The sequence below is a fragment of the Branchiostoma belcheri genome, unplaced genomic scaffold, assembly GCF_001625305.1.
Source record: "Branchiostoma belcheri isolate BF01 breed outbred unplaced genomic scaffold, Haploidv18h27 scaffold270, whole genome shotgun sequence".
Taxonomy (NCBI): Eukaryota; Metazoa; Chordata; class Leptocardii; order Amphioxiformes; family Branchiostomatidae; genus Branchiostoma; species Branchiostoma belcheri.
In genome coordinates this window covers 155,135-175,088 of record NW_017803877.1, presented here as the reverse complement: position 1 = coordinate 175,088, position 19,954 = coordinate 155,135, and the positions used below count along the sequence as shown (strand labels likewise).

At 42.9% G+C, this 19,954-nt stretch overlaps 2 protein-coding genes and 1 pseudogene across 2 annotated transcripts; 1 reads left to right on the top strand and 2 right to left on the bottom strand.

Moving 5' to 3' along the window:
* Positions 1-997: 997 nt before the first annotated feature.
* Positions 998-7,488, bottom strand: LOC109472366 (the record flags this gene model as incomplete). Its single annotated transcript, XM_019772068.1, has 6 exons — positions 998-1,577; positions 2,042-2,194; positions 2,699-2,878; positions 3,103-3,225; positions 3,671-3,811; positions 7,344-7,488. Coding segments are annotated over 6 exons (1,056 nt in total), but the record flags the coding sequence as incomplete, so codon positions are not given.
* A 1,725-nt stretch (positions 7,489-9,213) lies between these two features.
* Positions 9,214-14,839, top strand: LOC109472385. Its single transcript, XM_019772154.1, has 6 exons — positions 9,214-9,274; positions 10,236-10,607; positions 11,202-11,324; positions 12,762-12,947; positions 13,867-14,016; positions 14,401-14,839. Exons 2-6 carry the CDS (start codon positions 10,259-10,261, stop codon positions 14,712-14,714), a joined length of 1,122 nt encoding a protein of 373 aa, XP_019627713.1. The 5' UTR covers positions 9,214-9,274; positions 10,236-10,258; the 3' UTR covers positions 14,715-14,839.
* Positions 14,840-16,257: 1,418 nt separating this feature from the next.
* Positions 16,258-19,571, bottom strand: LOC109472365 (annotated as a pseudogene).
* Between the last annotated feature and the right edge of the window lie 383 nt (positions 19,572-19,954).

The following is a 19,954-nucleotide window of genomic DNA, read 5'->3' as shown; positions in this document are numbered from 1 at the left end:
CAAATGCCTCTTTTTCTGTCATTATTTTCATGCATGTATCTGTAACAGGCTGAATAAAAGTTCTAATTAGGAACTATGCGGCTCCAGATGTCTTACTGAGGGACGACTGCGTGTGCAAGATGTCGGTAGCTTGAGGAATGAATCCCCTCTACTATATATTATTTTCATGCATGTATCTGTTTTATGTGTTACAGCTGAAAGGATGTAAACCTGCAGATAAACAGAACCCTATAAATATCAAATCTATATTAACGTACATATTTATATTATAGTAAACAGTATACATGTAGCTATATTACACATTGCTATATTGCACATTGTCAGAATGTTAGTGTCAAGTGAAAGTCACATTCATCTAACTGATGTACATGTACATGTACACTTCATTTGATACACCATGAGATAAGCTTGCTAAATGCAAACCTTACTTATAAGCCCCTTATACATACAACATATATATAAGTAAAGTATATTAATACATTTTTGTATTTAGAAGATTGCATGGCTATATGAAGTAAAGGTTAAAACAATTTCAATGTTCTGGACAGAATGTTAGCAGAATGTCAAGATGTCTGTATGTAGTAAAATTGAAATCTTCGCATGCTGGAAACTTTAAAAGTATTAGGCTACAAAAATTGATTTCCCTTGTAAAAGTAGGAAAACCTTCCAAACAGGTAAACAAATCTTTTGCTGGTAGGCTTTAAAAAAAGTGACTGTAACCAGTTATATTTGGTAATTTTAGGCCACACCAATTCAATTTGTTTGTTCACGGATTTGCCTGCTTCATTTTTTTATTTGCAAAAAAAAACATTTCAGGCTCTGAATCAACTCCAAAGTGGTCATATTTTGGCCCCAACAGTTGAAGGAAGTCCCTTCTCTTCAGAGTTGTTACAGTTTTCCAGGTGGTTTGATTAAAAGTTTGAAGTTCATTGTTTGAATTACAAACCAGCGTGGTATTTTGACTTCATGGCATTTGGGGCTATCATAGGATGCCTTGGTCTTTTTTTGCCATATTCCTTCATATTTTTTCTGAAAAATCAGAGAAACAACAAATCAAATTGGCGTGGCCTTAGTAGCGATATTAAATCTGAGGATAGGGTAGTAGGTATGTACATAAGACAGGGATCGTACATGTAGCTGCCACCACGCCGCATGCCTGCGAAACTGGGAAGGGCAGTTATACCGGCTACACAAATACAGATACAGACATCAATGATCATCTTAATTCGCTTAGCTGACCTGCAGATGTCTGATGTGCTGGCACTAAAAACATGTGATTTCCACCTTCACTTTAAACGGGTTCCATCGGACAACTATGATCCTCACTGTAACTGCTCTCCTTCCCCGCCCGTTTATAGCAGGGTTGTACTCCAGACTACAGGGGTAGGACTGGATGGAGAAGTGTTGGTCCAGCTCCAACACCGTGTTAGTCCCTGCCGTCAGCCGCAGCCCCGGGGCCTGGAGAGAGGCTAGCAGAGCGGTGTAGTCTGGGACCAGGTCAGGCATGCCCTCTGCAGTGGTAGCAGGGTAATGACTCGGGAAGCCATGGATGTCTTCAATCATGTTCTCCAGTGTACCTGGATAGATGGAAATAGCATCCCAATTGTAAGCATACGGTCCTAGGATAAGAAGACAGAGGCAACATGTAAAAATGTCCCCTATTAGTAAAGATATAAGGGCAATGTTACTCTGGTAATGAGAGACAAATAGTTTGAAAGAGTAGTAAGGAAATTTGATAATCTTAATGTACTAGTAGGTACATATTACCACAGCTCTTTTCACAACCTTGCTAATCAGCTTGCTGAAGAGTAATAGATCATAAGGGAATGGCTGGTCATTATGGAACCAATGCAGCTGGAAAGGAAAGCTGGAAGAGGAGCCATGTACCAGAAGCTGGTAGTAGCATCGCCACCTAGTGGCGCTTTTAGATAGTGCAGCATTTTGCACACATTCTCGCTGTCTCAAAAATTACTGGGAAAATCATCTAGATATTGTCTTTCTACTGATCCCCAGTGACTCCTGTGCCTTTATCTTCTCTTACTTCGGATGGGAATGGCAGTGCCTCCGTCCAGAGCTGGAGAAGAGAAGTCGAAGGGACGGTCTTGCGGGTTGCCCTGGTACTGCAGGTTGGTGGTGGCGGCCGTCACGTACCAGTGGGTACTGACTCGTCTTGGCCCTCCCTCACAGCTGGGAACTGAGGAACAGGTAAGTAGTAGTAAATTATAAACATGCCTTAGTGTCACTATCGTCACTGTCTTTGGCTTTGAACTAGTATGACTATGAAATCACAAGTGTTTGGAAATTAGTACCATCATTTTCTGTAAAAATTGTTGTCTGTAATAATTACTAGTATATTCTACCCTTGGTGTAAGTGCTCGCTGTATTTTGAGGCATATATAAGTGCTTAATTTTTTTATTAAAGCCACAGCAAGTAATTTTTATGGATCAGCGCGCGCATTAATTTTCGCTTGATTTGGAAAAAAAACAAGAAACAAAAAACATTTCATTGCCCTCTGACAGTGGTCAACATGCGCCGAAAATGGGCAAAGATGTCAAAGTTGCCTTGCCGGAACATGGCTGGCAGCTAAACATGAAGAGAGGAGACAAGACAAGACTCTGATTTATTGCATTTGCAGATGGTACTGGTTGAGAGAAACATAAGAAGGAAGAATGCTGGTTCTGTAACTTTTTGACTGACCTGCGTCGATCTTGTACACGGACATTCTGAACCTCCCACCGCACTTCTGGCGCCAGTTGCCACGGCAACGGCTGTTGCATTCACTGTCACACACCCGTTGGCCCAGCCGGTTGAAGTCGGCCTCCCGCCCGCAGTGGCAGTCATGATAACGCCACCAGCGGCTGCGTGAAACCTCGGTAGCTGCAGAGCAGGGAAACTGTACTTGCAAATCACAGCCTCCTAAACGGTGCTGAATAAGCCACAATCTAGAACCACTATATATTCTGCAAGGTGCAACTCATAGACGGAGAATGAAGATTTCCCGTGGCTTCCCGTCAAATGAAGTTTTGTTTGGCTTGGCCAATGTTACCCTTCGTACCTTTTACTACAGAATACTAATGCGAATGATTTATATAAGGACCAACCAGCGTAGGTGTAGCCCGCAGTACGGCATGCTGCGATGCACCGTTCAGTCGTCATATAGCTTAACGTCGTCACCTTTCTCGGAAATCTGTGAGGAGAGCCATCCGGGTAACACCCAAGGTATTCTGAAAATGATAAAATGTATGTATTATGAAACAACATCGGGTAACTAATATGAAATGATTACAACGCCGAGTATACACATCGAGTCAATTAAGTCTCTGATTCCCATGTAGGTTACGGTGTGCGTAAGTGTGGACGTGTATCCAGAACCTTGCTGTCACAGGACCATGGTCAGGCACGGTTCTGGATGGACTGCGCGTATCCAGAACCGTGCCTGGGGCAAAGCTACGTTCTTGGATACGTGAAGACTAGTGAAGACCATCCAGAACTGTGCCAGATCCTAAACCTAAACACATTCAGGCATAGGGCTACAGTAAATAGGCACGGTTCTCAATACAATACGAGGGAATGGATGAGGCAGACTGTTGGTTACGACAGAGTTATAAAAATAGAACAGATACATGCAGATACAGACATGTTTATCCCTTTCTTGTGTCCAGGCCTTACCGTTAGTCTTGAGCTCCTGTACGTGCTGGACCACACTGGTCAGTCCCAGCTCCTCTAGAGTCTGGGGCAGGTCACCTGCCAGCTGGCCAATCTTCTGTTGAAGTTCCGCGAATTCTGTCCTCTCTCGTACTGGAACAAACCCTACCGGATAGCGGAAAAGGACACAAGCTGTACTCTATGATGAGAGGTTTTGGGTAGGAGTCATCTTTATCACTGTTTTCAGACATTTTCTACGATTCTATGTTCCCCTGTACGGTGGAGTGACGCCCATCGAGCTTCTTAGGCTAGTGTGTGACTGTGACAAAACACACGGATTTGGTGCGCCAATGTGCATTTGCCACCGAGAGTCGCATTTTTTTCATGTTTCACAAGAAGTGAACACGATTTCCACCGACCGAAGCATCTGTTTGGAGAGTAACTCAAAATGCAAATTCATGCCAGAGGGATAAATGCAAATCAGAGAAAAAAGGGACGAACAAACAACTTATAATACATGATGTTATATAGTATTTCGGCAGAACGTACTGCACCTGTGCGAAACCCGTAATGTATTGTGTAAATTAACATTTCGGCAGAACGTCCCATGGAAGATCGTATTCGCGAATACGAGGTTCACATTTCGTCTGTAGTTTTCAAATGTTAGGCCATGTTGATATGATTATATGGATGACATCCTCCGGGAACCTCAAAACTGATGCGCGCGTGCGAATAAAAAAAAGTTTGCAAAAAAAAAAAGTTGTTTTCATTATGAAATGTACGTGGTTTTGAAGGTTGAACAAATGGGACAGAATATGGTTTGGCGAATAATCTAGTCTTCAAGTTCATTTCTTTACAATTTCGTCTTTTGTCGTTTGATTTTGGCATTCATAGTTTTTATTTATTATTTTTTTGTAACTTACGGTATATTTTTGCTCATTTTGCAACTGTTTTGTACGATTTACAGTATGGTTGAAAACTTTTTTTTTTGGAAACGGCCGAAAATTCATGCGCGCGCGGATGTCATCCATATAATCAAATCAACATGGCCTTATGTCGGAAAAGATATCATCTGCAACAGGCAAAATTCTGATGTAACGTTGACCAAACATCCAACGAAAACCGTGAAAAAATAGCGCATGCACAGTGCGTTCTGGTGACGTACTGATGTATATATCAATATATATAATATTTGCCAAGGAATGTTGTTCCACGGCAATTCCGAGGGTTCAAATATCGGGCAAATTTAAATTTGCAGTTGATGTTAAGTCTCTACTAGCCTGGGTACCATCCTACTTGTTTGCCGGGGCTCCCACACTCGCTTCCCTAAGAAGTACTTCTTAGGGAAGCGAGTGTGGGAGCCCCGTTATACAAGTAGGATGGTACCCAGGCTAAGTCTCTACTACTTTTTCAAGTCTTTTTTGAATCTAGGTGATTAGAATAATAAACTTAAGCCCACATTGATTTGGGACATGTCCAATGCTGATTTGTCCTGTCGTCATGTACATGGAACACGACATCGTCGCCAGGGTCAGAAGCCACGTAGTCCGGACCATGGTGTAATGGTGGTTGGGTATATTCTTTAGGGGAGGAAGGAAAAGAGAGAGAATTTTTGCTTAAAAAAACACGTGTACAGTTAGATCTAAACACGTACAAAGTCAACATAATATATGATGGATCTGGGCAAACAAAATACTAGGAGAATGACCACCACTGAGGTAGGTCAACTAGTGGGCAAAAGACTCGTCCTACATCGGCGCAGGTTTCGTATTTGCTGTTGTTGTATTGTAGGTATTATGTAAAACTCGTGGCAAACTGGTGGACGTACCAACCACTAAGTATCTCATACCAGCTCAGAAAATAGCAAGAAACAGTCATGCTTTCAAATATCAGAGTTATCAATCAAGAATTGAGGTGTTAAAAAAACTCGTATATTTTGCAAGAACTTTCGTAGAGTGGAACACAGTTCCATCAATAGGAAGCTTTAAAACAACTCCTGCAATTAAATGTGCAAAGATTGGGTGTAACAAGTCGTTCGGTGTAATATTTCTATATAGCTAGCTGCCGCCGCGCCGCGTGCCTGCGTAGCTGGTGTGTTACCGCGAAGGGCGGTTATACCGGCTGCTTATACAGATACAGATACGCCGAAGGGTGCCGGTGGTTCTACCGGCTATACAGATACAAACACAGACACTGAATGTGCACATGTGTCAAGGGGTCAGCGTGGCCCGCGGTGCTCAATAATTATACAGTCTATCTAGCCCAGTCAACAGCCACAACTCAGCCTTTACCCCAGGGCACATGAGTCTTAATTCTGTTAACCTATCAACGACGCATCATTGGATTTAAGAAAAAACGATGAGATAGGACGTAGAAACAAAAGGAATAAGAGCAGCTTCCATTTTGCAAGAATGCGAATATGTGGCTACAGCTGTTCTAGAATAAAAGAAAAAGCAGTTTCTGAAGTCTTGAAAAAACACATGGCGCCACTGCATTTGGCCATTGCACTGGTAACACTGTACGTCCATGCACCGTGGTACATGTGCACGGTCATTATCAGCATCGACGTTACGTGCATACGACGGTAGTTTTCAGAAATTAAATGACGACTGCTTCGAACACTACCAGTTCTGCGTATCACACAGCTGGAAGATACCACAATGATTTACGGTTCAACTACACTGTATCCATCCGCGTCCTAACTAAACTAACGCACGGCAGCATTTCAACTACGTGTATGTTTTTATCTGCTTTCCCTGTGCACTTGATATCCCGTGTGTGGTCCAGAAAAAAAACCCTGCGTTATTGTGTTAACCCTGACATTTATTTCAAACAGAAAAGTTGTTCACGCAAATTACGGACAGGTTGTAAGATCTCAGGGATTCCCCTTTCTCTTCCCTGACACTGGCATCGAATACTGGTTGAACAGGAAACAAGGCGCGGCTGTGAAAATGGCGTCCCTTTGGTCTATAAACATTGGTCTGGAATAAGGTGTTCAAAAACTCATTCTTTCCCAGAACTATCGCAGAGTGGAACTCTCTGCCACCAAGTATATCTGAGGCATCGTCAATAGATAATAAATCAATCATCCCTATTGCATCAGGTTAGATAGAATTAGATAGCTTTAAACAATGTCTAGAGTTAGATGTTCAAAGGTTATGTGTAACAAGTCGTCCGGTGCTATGTAGCCAGCTGCCGCCGCGCCGCGTGCCTGCGAAGCTGGTGTGTTACGCCGAAGGGCGATTATATATACCGGCTATACAGATACAGATTGTATTCGTTTCTGAGTTAAAAACGAAGGAGTTCTAAGTAGCATGTAATCTACTAGTACGACGCTTACATGTAACGAAATATGATTTTAAAACGGCGTAGGGATATGTTGTAGGCATAAGAGACCAATTTAAGGTGAATCAGTTTTGTCGCACCTTGCTTGTTTTTTTAGTTATAAAATCCGTACACGTAAAATCTACGTTGATTTGTTTATTTATGATGTTAACTGTAGTAGTGTACAGACCCTTGTTGCGGGTCACCACCCATTTATTCTTATGTACACGTTAAAAGTTAGCACATGCGTGAGCGACACAAGTTCGTACCTGAACTTGAGATTCCCAACACTAGTCTACGGATCTCATATCTATCCTTACACAAGCAACATATGAGTGACGCTAAGTTAGACTTAGTTTGAAATTGTCCATACCTGTCTGTGATGCTGACAGCACAACTACAGGTTTACCAGAAGGGCGGTCCGGCTGCGTCTGGCTGAGCGAGCTGTGCGCAGTGTGTGTGCGGGTACAGCTCGGGGGGATGGGCGGGACGAACTTTGCACTCCGGGGCGCGGCTAACGTTCACGTTAGGATGAACTAGTTAAGTAGTTTTGTTTGGGCCATGTTGATTCGATTACGTGGATGACGTGAATTTTCGGCGCGAATTCAACCATACTGTAGATCGTACAAAAGAGTTGCAAAGACCTACCTCCCCTTGACCTCTTGAAAAACGGCTTAGGCCGAAGAGCTGTACTGCTACACACATGTACTATACATTTTCAAGGTGAAATATAGGTTGAAAAAAAAACATTGGAAAACGATACTAATGTCGTAGAATGCCAAAATCAAACGAAAAAGAGGAAAATGTAAAGAAATGAATTTGAAGAGTAGATTATTCGCCATACCACACTCATGTCATTTGTTCAACCTTCATGACCACGTAGATGTCATAATGAAAGCAACTTTTTTTGCAAAACTTTTTTATTCGCACGTTCGCATAGGTTTTGGGGTTCCCAAAGGATGCCATCCATATAATCAAATCAACATGGCCTTACCGGGAAATTTAGGGCATCGTCAAAATGGCCTGCGTTTGAGAAACTCCTCAAGTTGCCGAGGGAAAGGCCATAGCATGTGGCGTTGATGCATTGGTTGTAGCTACAGTGAAAAAAGTTTCGACACAGACTCAACTTGGTTCCGAGTCCTGGATTACTCAGAAGACTGACGATATGATGTTGTTAGGACCCGCCAAGTAACACGTTTCCTACGTGTAATGCTGGAGTCATAACTATAGCTGGAGCCCGGCCGGGCTGTATGAATGAACAATTACAAAACGTATATCAAGAATATGCATACATTATGCTTATGAGGATCTTTTAAACGTTTTGTGTGTTTCGATGTCTTTTATATCATACTTTTCGTTCCCGTAAACTGCTCGACCGGGCCCCGGCTTGAAAATGTGACCCTAGCACCAACCGCCCAGCTGCCATGCTTACAGAAATTTCATCACACGAACAAGTGCAATCCAGTAAACATCGCGACGTCTTTTTAGTAACGTGCACCTCTGACAACCACCCACCCAGCCCTCAGTGCAGTGCCCTGATTAAATTTGGCTAAATTTTACCAAGTTTTTAACACATTTTACTATATGTTTTGGACCAGCGTTAGCCTGGCGGTGTCGTGTAAGTGTGGACGTGTCCGGTTATTCAGTACCAAAAGGCCATCAGCCATCCGCCAGGCTCTGAATTCTAAAGCCTGCTCTATCATCTTCAGCCTACAGTGCGGGTAAGACCTATTTTTAAAAGGCCACTGACGTCACCAGGAAGTAAAGTTTGGGAACTAGCTTGGGATTCCCCCACTTAATAGCCACAAAGGGACAGGTCACAGTCAAGAGGTTTTGTTTTTATTGGTTGCCAGGGATGAGCGCATCGCATTCTTGTGAGAACTACCTTATAGCGAATCCTCAGACAATACTGACATTAACCGTGGCGACTCTTTGTATCGGACGTATTTTGCTAGTAGTCTTTGGCTATGTTGATTTGATTATATGGATGACATCCTCTGGGAACCACTAAACTGACGCGAGCGTGCAAATGAAAAGGATTTCCTGTCAAAATAGAAACCTCCCCATTGATGTTTTGCACGCTGAATTTGATACACCTTTGCAAACAGGTGCAACTTTCCAACACAAAGACACGTGCGTCATGTGTTGTGGTACGTCACCGTCACGCTGTTTGGACAACAATGACGGGCGCCGCCACGCCCAGTGTCCTACATAAGTATATAACCTCATTTTTCCGGGTCCAAGTTGAGTCCTTGCACAAGAATCGTCTGTTGCGGTCTATCTATACGGAGCTCTGACGGGCTAGGGTAAGTCGGCACTAGTCCCTAGTCTCTACCGGACCTGTTGGCGGACTGAAAAATAGTAGAAAATAGTAGTAAAAAAAGCGGGACTATTTTATCGATGTCTTGGTCGGTTCCCGAATTCCCCCTATTTTTGTGGTTTTCTACAAGTTTTCAGTCCACCGAGAGCAGTGTTACAGAATTTGTTATAGTGTTACAGAGTTATTTGTTATTTGTTGGTCTTTTATATGACCCTTTCTGTGTTTCTACTGCACTAGAGAGCGCCCTTCGGGAATTCAGGAAAAGCGCGCGCCGGTAGAAACGCAGTAAAAAGACCAGCAAAATAACTCCGCTTCATCTGCCGCTTCATCTGCTTGAGAATTTAACATGAGCCGTAACATGAAAAGTATGTTTTCTGCTCTGTATCAATATTTACCGAATACATGTAGTTTCGTCCACGACATTTGCCTAGCTGTAGCGCACTATACTTCTAGGTTTGGCTTTTCTTATGAGGTCACTGGGACACCTCGAGCTCCAATTTAATTTGTTGATTCTCGGATCGCCCTGTCCATTTTTTTCTGATTTGTCAAAAAAATTAAAAGTTCTGAATTAACTGCAAAATAGCTCAATGAAAGACATATTTCGGCCTCAAACAGTTGAAGAAAGTCATTTTTCTTCGTAGTTCTTAAAGTTTTTCAATGTAACAATGCAATTCTGTTAAAGATCAAACTTGTATCGTTTTAATTATAAACCAGCCTGGTATGTTCACTTCATGGCTCATATTTCAACATTTCCTGTTAACATGGGGTGCCTTGGCCTGTTTTTTTTTTCGCCCTGTTGCTTCATATTTTTTTTCTGAAAAAATCCGAGAAACAACAATTTCGATTGGTGTGGCCTGAAGCGCGCTAAAAATAAGTCTATGCATATGTGCAGCTTTGTCAATGGCAATCAAATAAAACAATTGACAGTCCCCTTTTTTTCTGTTTCCAGGAGGATAGACTGAGTCAGCATGGCCCAAACAACACTGGTAGTACTGGCCGTAGTGATGATGACGTCACCCGTGCCTCTGCAAGGGTTCTCTACGGTCAACCCAGGCGTCGACCGGAAAACCCGAAATCCAGAAGTTCACGAGACAACCCAACATCTTCTCAATCCGTTCGACCTTCGTCGACCCCCTCCTTCAAGAGAGAGATGTCCCGCTCACAGCCACATGGTACAATGCCGCGACAGGCTGTGTCGTCGCACCTGCACAGACCCCGAGCCCGTGTGCCTGGAGTGCCCGTTGGGCTACTCATGTGTGTGTGACGAGGGTTACCTCTGGCACAACGGCGTGTGCGTCCCACGACTTAAGTGTGAAGGTAAGTAAGCACACTGTCAAAATTCTGTATATTTTGTCCTTATTTCTTTACGCAGGTATTTCATCAATTTTCATTGCCTACTTCCTGGTTGCCTTGCTCCACCCAAGAGGGTTTTATACAATTTCTATGCAATGTTGTTTTAACTTTTGTATCCATTCACAAATTTCTTTGGAGACGGTTGCACGCATGTATAGGAACTTTCACATTCTCAATATGAAACCGACAACACAGTGAGCAAAAAGGAACATTGAGTTCGATTGGGTTGCCTTAGATTAAGTTTAGCTTTGTGGAAAATTAACTTCCCTGTGTATGCCTGTCCTTGGTGCTATTTATACCTTCCTTGTGACTTCCTTGTGTATGCCTGTCCATGGTGCTATTTATACCTTCCTTGTGACTTCCTTGTGTATGCCTGTCCATGGTGCTATTTATACCTTCCTTGTAACTTCCCTGTGTATGCCTGTCCTTGGTGCTATTTATGCCTTCCTTGTAACTTCCCTGTGTATGCCTGTCCTTGGTGCTATTTATGCCTTCCTTGTAACTTCCTTGTGTATGCCTGTCCATGGTGTTATTTATGCCTTCCTTGTAATTCTCCAGAGACGACAGAGTCTGAGGAACTTCAGCTGGAGATTAACCAGCTGGCACGTGACCTTCCCCAGACTCTAGAAGAGCTGGGACTGACCAGTGTTGTGCAGCACGTACAGGAGCTCAAGACTAATGGTAAGGCCCGTAACCAAAAAGGGCTAGCCTGGTATCCAGTCTATCATGGTTGTAGCAGGTTGTCTTAGTGGCTAAAATAGTTTTCTCCCCACCCAGCTCAACAGACCGCCTGAGTAGGAGTATCACGCCTGTGAAAGAGTTTGGCAAGCCGGGAGTTGATTGTGATGGGGCTAATCAATCTCCCATCATGAAAAACCTACCGGAAACCTAGCTGAGGCGGGCGGGGAAGAGCTCCTGCAGCCCTGAAGAAAACCCACCCCAACCTCGATAGACTGGACACCTGTAGATCTGTTTTTTGATTGCATTTATAACTCTGTCACAATACCACATGTAGTATGATTGATACTTGTACACAGCAAACACACACACACACACATATGCACACACACTCACACACACACAGACACATATGCACAGACACACACACGCACACACACTCACACATGCACACACACACGCGCGCGGACTCACACACATACACAACACACACACACACACATATATATTATATACACATGTATTACGTACTCACACGTACACACACACACACACACACACACACACTCTTATATATACACACACACACACTCACACAAACACACACACACGCACACTTACACACACACACACACACTTACTCACTCACTCACACTTATATACACACATACACTCACACAAACACACACACACACACACTCACTTACTCACACACACACACATATACACTCACACATATATATCTCAAGTATTCTAACAATTGCAAAGAAATTGTTTAATTCTGAAAAGTCTCAATCTTTTCTAGAATACCTTGGGTGTTACCGTGATGTACCGCGCCACAAGTTTCCGAGAAAGGTGATGACGTCATACAGCATGACCACTGAGAAGTGCGTTAAAGCATGTCGGGATGCGGGATACACCTATGCTGGTGGGTCAATAGGATAGTGTTCTCATTTGATAATACACAGAAGAAAACGTAATACCTGTGGTTTCTAACATAACTGTTTTAGAAATTGTATTTATGACTATTTTTAAAAATTTCACCAGGTTTAATTGCTGCCAAATTTTAAGATCTAAACAATATCGTAATCATTGAAACTCACAGAGCTTCTCGGGGAGAATTAAACTTGTAAGGCCTTGGAAAAAATGTTGTGTTTCCCGACCAACCCTAGAAAAAACTGTGGACCATAGCCTTTTTGTGTATGGACCCCTGAAAGGGACATACATTTTTCAAACTGATCGACTTTTTCTAGCTCCATTATCTGACACCTGAGTGATTGTTAAATTGCATTGTATAAGTTGAATCATTAGAGATTGCCAATGTCTAAAAAAGGTTCCCTACCTACCAACCCAAATTTTTTTCAGGACTGAAACAGAAAACACAACATTTTTTCCCTAGATCTAATTGCTGTCCTTGATTCTGAGTTTCCTCTTTTGCAGCTACCGAGGTTTCAAGCAGCAGCGGGTGGTGGCGTAGCGCACATGACTGCCACTGCGGGAGGGAGGCAGATTTCAACCGGCTGGGCCAACGGGCGTGTGACAGTGAATGTAACAGCCGTTGTCCTGGCAATTTGCGCCGGAAGTGCGGTGGGAGGTTCAAAATGTCCGTGTACAAGATCGACGCAGGTCAGTAGCGTCATCGTCAAGATGCCTATGACACAAAAAATGGTTAATTTGTTTTACATTGTAGAACAACATACCTATGTCACCCTACAATATGGGGTTTACGGAAAAAACTGGCCAGGTCTGAGCCCCCAGCTTTTTCCGTAAACCCTTACAACATGATATACTCCAAAAAAGAATAAAAATGCAATTTTCTCAATGCCCACTCTAAGACCTTAGACTGATCTGATCGATAGAAAACCATCCATCTTCTGTCAATGATACCGGTAACTAAAGTGACTAGTTCACCACTAATGTTGCTACTCCAAAAATTATGATGATAACGGCAATATAACAATATTTTTATACATTCTCACATTCTTCCAATCTCCAAGCAGGATTCATGCAGACGAGCTTCTCGTATATTTTTGCGACATCATAGTACGTCTAACTCTTCAAGTCAATTGTTCCTGGGGAAAGGAAAGAGAGAAAATCTGAACCATTACTAGAAAGAGGCATAACATTAAATATTAAAACATTATAGGCATCCAATACAATTTTAGGACAGCAAAACTGGAAATATTCTGAATAAGGCAATCTGTATGATATTGACACAAACTATCCCACATTAGCACATTTAAATCGGTATTTCGTACTTTAGGCATGTATAACTGCAGAAACAAGCCCCAAGACTAGTCCTTTATTTTCTGGGTGGTACATACCCTAAAAATCAATCCAGGTCCTTCCAGTAATCGTTTTTTTGTCAGAATTTTGGGAATTTTTGCTCCATGAATGTTGATATAAATTGGGACAGTGTTGTTTCAATTTAGTATGTAGATAAGTGACTAGAATATTGACTTTGAAAAATCTGGTTTCCAATCCCTAAAAACTGCACTGGATGCCTTTAATGACCTGGACCTACAACCTCTGCCATGTTCTTCAGTTCCCAGTTGTGAGGACGGGCCTCGGCAGGTTTCTCCCCACTGGTACCAGACTGGCAACACGACCCTGCTGCAGTACCGCGGAGAACCGCAAGACCGTCCCTTCGCCTTCACAACTCCGGCTCTGGATGGGAAGACTGTACACATTCAAAGTAAGGAACATTTGCATTAATATTAATTCCTCATGAAAAAAAGATGAGTATCGTTGGGTTGGAGGTGATTATAACAATAAGTCATTATTCATTCAATGTAGAGAAAGTGCAGTAAAATGCACAATGGTTATGACATTTGGTAAATTATTGGCTAAAATTAAATGTCGTAATCTTTTCATCACCTCTGGTAGGACTTTCTATGTCTTTACAAAACTTGTAACCTCCCGCCCCACCCACACCCCAAAAAATCACAACCACAAAATGATTACTTGAAAACTTTTGTTGGAGGGAGCAATATGTAAAATGGTGACAAGAAAGGAAATTAACAGGGACATTCTCATACCACAACCATGCGCATTCTCTTAACTATGTCCATCTATCCAGGTACACTGGAGAACATGACGGCAGACATCCATGGCTTCCCGAGTCATTACCCTGCTACCACTGCAGAGGGCATGCCTGACCTGGTCCCAGACTACACCGCCCTGCTAGCCTCTCTCCAGGCCCCGGGGCTGCGGCTGACGGCAGGGACTAACACGGTGTTGGAGCTGGACCAACACTTCTCCATCCAGTCCTACCCCTGTAGTCTGGAGTACAACCCTGCTATAAACGGGCGGGGAAGAAGAGCAGTTACAGTGAGGATCATAGTCGTCAGTGAGGATCCGTATGAAGTGATGGTGGAAATCATATGTTATTGAGTAGCCTGACTAAATATCAAACCAAGTTATAACTAACTTTATGTCCTACCTGGGCCGCGATTACGTTCGATACGGGTGTTCCGGCCCGTGTGATAACTAGCGGTACGGCCCGGGGTTCTTTACGCGTACGGCCCGGGCCTTCCAAATGTTCCATAGAACGATTCGAACGCGTTTCGCCCTAACCGCGTGCAACGCTTCGAAAATTCGAATGCAAACTACGGACGTTGGAATTGATGTTGTTGCGTTGTTTTTTTTTGGTTTAGGGACACCAAATTTCGCTCATTTCGCATTGAAAGGCGTGTTTTCATGGGTGGGTATGACATAAATAAAATACAACACGGGGTATTCCGTATCGCCCGAGGTGCCAGCCCGACCGCGCGTCGGATCGCCCGACGGCCGAATAAATCTGAAACTAAGCAATTTCATTACTGACTTCAAATTACTGTATTCAAATAGCATTATCTTACTTGTTTACTTCTGTTCCTTTGGCATCGGATGTTACTAATGTGATATTTTTGTCTAGTGTTGTAATTATTATCTTATATCCAGGTGTGACATTAACATAAGCTATTTCGTCATCACTATGTACTGTTTTGTTTGAATAATGGCATATAAAAAATCTGGTGCTTCTGGCTGCCAACTTGTGTAAACACAGGGTGTTTATTTAGTATCAGTAATTACCTTCGCCAAGAAGGTTATGTTCTTAGAGGCATTCGTGTATGTGTGCGTGTGTGCGTCTGCAGACAGGATAACTTGAGAAAGCTTAAATGAATTGTCTTGATACTTAGTAGGTTGGTAGGTCTTAATGAGACCTGGAAATGATTAGATTTTGGACCCTCTAGCAGCTTGTTATGGCACTGCAGCTGAACTTCCGGTTTTGATATCTCATGATCTAGACATGCTAGGGTGACGAAATTGGGTTGGTAGGTAGCTCTTGTGCTGGGGAAGAAGTGACATGAGTTTGGGCCCCCTACCAGCTTGCTCTGGAACTGCAGGGCTATCTGTTTCAAAATTTGTATATGTACATGTGAACTCGTATGTACGTAATTCAGCTCATGAGCTGCGATGAGTTTGTATCGAATAATAAACCATTCTATATTATTCTTAACTTATACATCAAAACGTGATTTTGCGATCAGCTGATCGCTTGCAGAAGTGGTCACAGTCTTTGCAGAAGTGAATTTTCCGTGTCGATCTCATTACCATATGAATGTAAACCAAGCAGATGGTGGGAGGCAAAATCGTAACTGGGCATTGCCGTAGTTTACGCCTGGCATCTACTCTGTTTCCATTCATATGATTGGCACCGAATTGAGATTGACACCGAAATATTCACACAATTGATTTCCTTCGTATATTGCAGTCGGTTAGTTAATATTCAGATTGTTGTCATGAAGAAAAGACCAGGTTCAAACTGAAGCTATCTCTGTCCTTGGTGCTGAACGCTATCCCTACACAACGCCCCCTCCCCTGTTCGTAAGAATACCTAGTATTACGCGGTTGCCGAGCATTTTCACGTCCCCCTAACCTCATAAATCGGCTTCTTTTCTCTGTAAAGGCAGTTCTTACAACTCTGTAGCTTACCTGGGGGAACATAATTGCCCAAAATAGTCCCGTTCCTCCGAATAACACTAAAATAGAGCGAGTCCATAATACAGATAACAAAGATTACGTGGGCGTGACACGTTTCTTTCTATACATGTATATTTCTTCTCAGTTTCTTTTTTCTTCTTCTTGAAGTTCTTCTCTTTCTAATTTGGACACAGTTGTTGTCTTGTCTTCTTGAATACCTGCTCGCTGATGTAGCCGTCACGGTAAAAGTGACTCAAGGTTTCCATTTTCTCACACCTCTTCAACAGTGCACAATAAATGCAGTACGGAGTTACCACGTCCTCCAATGTCCCCCCTGTGACAGTTTTGCGCTTGCTATACTGTAGTTTCAGAGATTCTCCTACTCGTTCGGCCTGAATAGCCCTAATGCTGTTAAAATTTCTTCTCAGTAACAAGCAAAGATCGCCGTCTACTGTAAACCCAGGACTCCATCTTGTACTGTTGACAACTAAAGGTGGCTTGTGAAAAGAGCATTGGCTCTGGCAATGTCCAGCAATCTTCTTATTCAAATTTTTAAAATATTCCACTTCTCCCCAATAGTCGTTGCCGCTTGAGTTTATCCTTCTCCAGAATGATTTGTTGAAGTGGTCGTAAAGCGCGTAGTCCACGTAGCTCCACTCCTTGTGAGTTTGCTGGAGGTCGGGTGGGAGTTGTATCTCCTCGTGACGGGGGTTTTGGACGTTCGTAATTTCGTAAACGATGTCCTGTAATGTCCAACACATCAAGCGCTTCAGTAGAACTAGAGACTCGTCAAAGTATTCTGTTAGATATCACAGAGTCGAAGTCTTCGTCAGTCGTCCTCACGAACGTTTGGGTGACCTTCTCTCTGCTGACAGGATCTGAACCCAGCGTCACTTTTGTATTGTACTGAGGAGAAAATCCCAGGTCGACAGAGATTGCATTTTGGGTGAGACAAACCGGTAACTTCATACCGTGCCCGCAACTACGGTCATATTTCGGGTTGGCCAAAAACGTTGCGATAGGATCTTTGCTTTTTGACAACCCAAACCGTTTACTGACTGTATGTATAGACATTCCAGGCTGATTTTAGGTGATTTAACGGTTTTCTAATGATGGTGACATATGCTGTGTCCTCGGGCATTATTTCCCGAAAACGTTCTCTGTTATAAACAGCGTGGTGCAGAAACATGTCGAAGCTTTGGTTGGGAGGGTGAGGCATGTAATGTTGAGGGTCCACTGTGTCCGGATACATACTGCTTCCAGTCGTCCACGGCTTTGGAATGACGACATTCAGCTTTTTGGTGTATGCATAACGGCTAAGTATGGACGCGAAAGTCGTCCCTCCTACTTTATGGTTCTTAGGGTAAGCAAGACGTTTTCTCTCCCCTCCTCCCTCGCACTCCAGCCATGGCTGCAGCGCCCCCTGGCGAGGTGCAGGGGGTTTGAATCGAACTGGCGGCAGGAGGTTCTTGAAATGTGTCGTCGAATTCGTGATATCCAAGTTCAGAGGCCTGAAAATAAGACAAGAAATAGGAGATTTCAGACTTCCAAGAAGTGTTTGGGTTTTTTTTTTGACAGAGCGTCGACGTTTAATGCATCCATGCAATTCCAGGGCGGCAAACCAAACCCATAAACATATTCTAGACGGAGAAAACTGTATCATATATTGACATCTATTGAAATTTCTAGATCTTCTTCAGCGTCACTAACAAATTAGCAGAACTATTCAACTCAGCAAGTAAATTTTATGGATGACAACCTTCGCAGACTCCAAATCTAATACGATACAACGAAAAAAAAACAAGGCGGGCCAAGAAAAAAACAAGATTCCTATATTTTCAAATGTTGTTAAGCAAGAATTAAGGCGACAAAACATGATAAGCCTTGTTAAGAATTAAGGCTTGTTTTACCATCATGGGCCTACATGGGTCGCTACTACACTGGGTATTTATATTGCAGCACCTTATAGACTGTTAGACCTGTCATCAAACGCGAGAAGTTGTGTCTCAAAGTTGCTTGACCCTATCATACTCTCCAAGCAGAGGTTTTGGTTTGGGGTTTACATATCTCAAAATCTGATGCAAAATGGCATAAACTACTAACATGGTTGGAAAATGCAAGGACGTCCTTGGTAGACCAAAGAATAAAATTGTACGACGAGTGTGCTCACGATTTTCTGTTTGTCAATTAAACCCGGCGACGCTATCCCACTTTAAATACGGCACAAAACTGTAATCACGCATGTCTCTGTCAACTGCAACCCTGTCAGATTCACCTTTATCACAGTAGAAATATATTACCGCGGTCGCGGATAGGTTGTTGTTTTAAATTGCCTGCCCAGGAAGACAGGTTACTCCATACATGTGAACTGTGTTGTTTCTAACAACTCCGCGCCGGTACATTGTAAGGTCACAATTACGCTTAGAGGGACGTACATTTTACACCATTCAAAATATATGAGATGTTTTCCCTAAGTACGCAGGCATATGTTTTAATTACATTCGTTGCTGCCCTCATTTATGACGTTCAAGTATTCTATCATAATACAGCATCTCCATAACATGTATGTAGAGACTTTGCCGTGTTCCATATCGGATATAACGTTAATATTTTGGGCTGGTTGCTAACTAGGCCAACGGTTGTTAAGAACGCTAACATACGGGTTTGTCTGGATCTGCCTCACACATGTAAATAAAGTATCATACGATGCCTGCACGTTATATCGTACGAGTATCCATCATTGTTATTAATAGCAAACGCACATTATCATTAGATCAATGACTCACCGTGCAGCTCAATTCCTTTGTACGCGAAATCTGCGAGTGTCATACGTTCTACGGACCGGTGGCTTCCTATTGTTCAGGCGTATGAGTCAGGGGTTGTTTTTTTGTACCTTGAGGTGTTTTTGGCAACAGCAAGCGTTGCATGCCGCACCCAAAATGCTACATATAAGGGCGTTTTTTCCGGGTCCAAATTCAGCTCGTACGGAGAAGTGGTCAGCTGTGATCAAGCCTCTTCACCCAGCTCTATAAACGTGCGCCAAACGGTAAGTCGTCCAGGAAAAGTGTGTGGTCATCTCGCCTCCTGTGCAGACTTCCGAGCGGGTGGGAGTTTTGGTACTTTTTATACAGAGAACCTTCGAATCTGGCGATGTAACGCTCTCTGGCCTGGCAAAACGTTACGCGTTTACCGCAGTAACAAAACTCAGACCCACTCGGAAGCCTGCACAGGAGGCTAGCGGTGCGCTGACTGTCTACTTTAATTACCGACTTACCATCCATGCATGCTAAGAGGTTATTTGTGCCACAAATCTTTGGTTATTAATATTAGAGAAAAGGATTCTGTTGGAACTTTTCCCTGTATTTATACCAAGAACAATTTCGCAGAAGACTTGGCTTTACTGGAAGTTTGTGCATGTTGGGCCTTGCTGTGAAATGGAAATAAAAAGTTTTACCAGTTTTGTTGATACATGCACACGACGCGTGAAGGAGGTGATAACATTTCAGGCCTCCAAAGCGCTAGCTATATTTCAATTAACGCTGGTCAGCTTCCGTGATCTTAGGTAAAGTAGAGGTAAAGTCGGCAAGTTCTTACGGACGTAACAGGCTCACCACATTCTCTCTCGTCACTCAATTACTCATTTGTATTCGGGACAAAGAATGGAATTA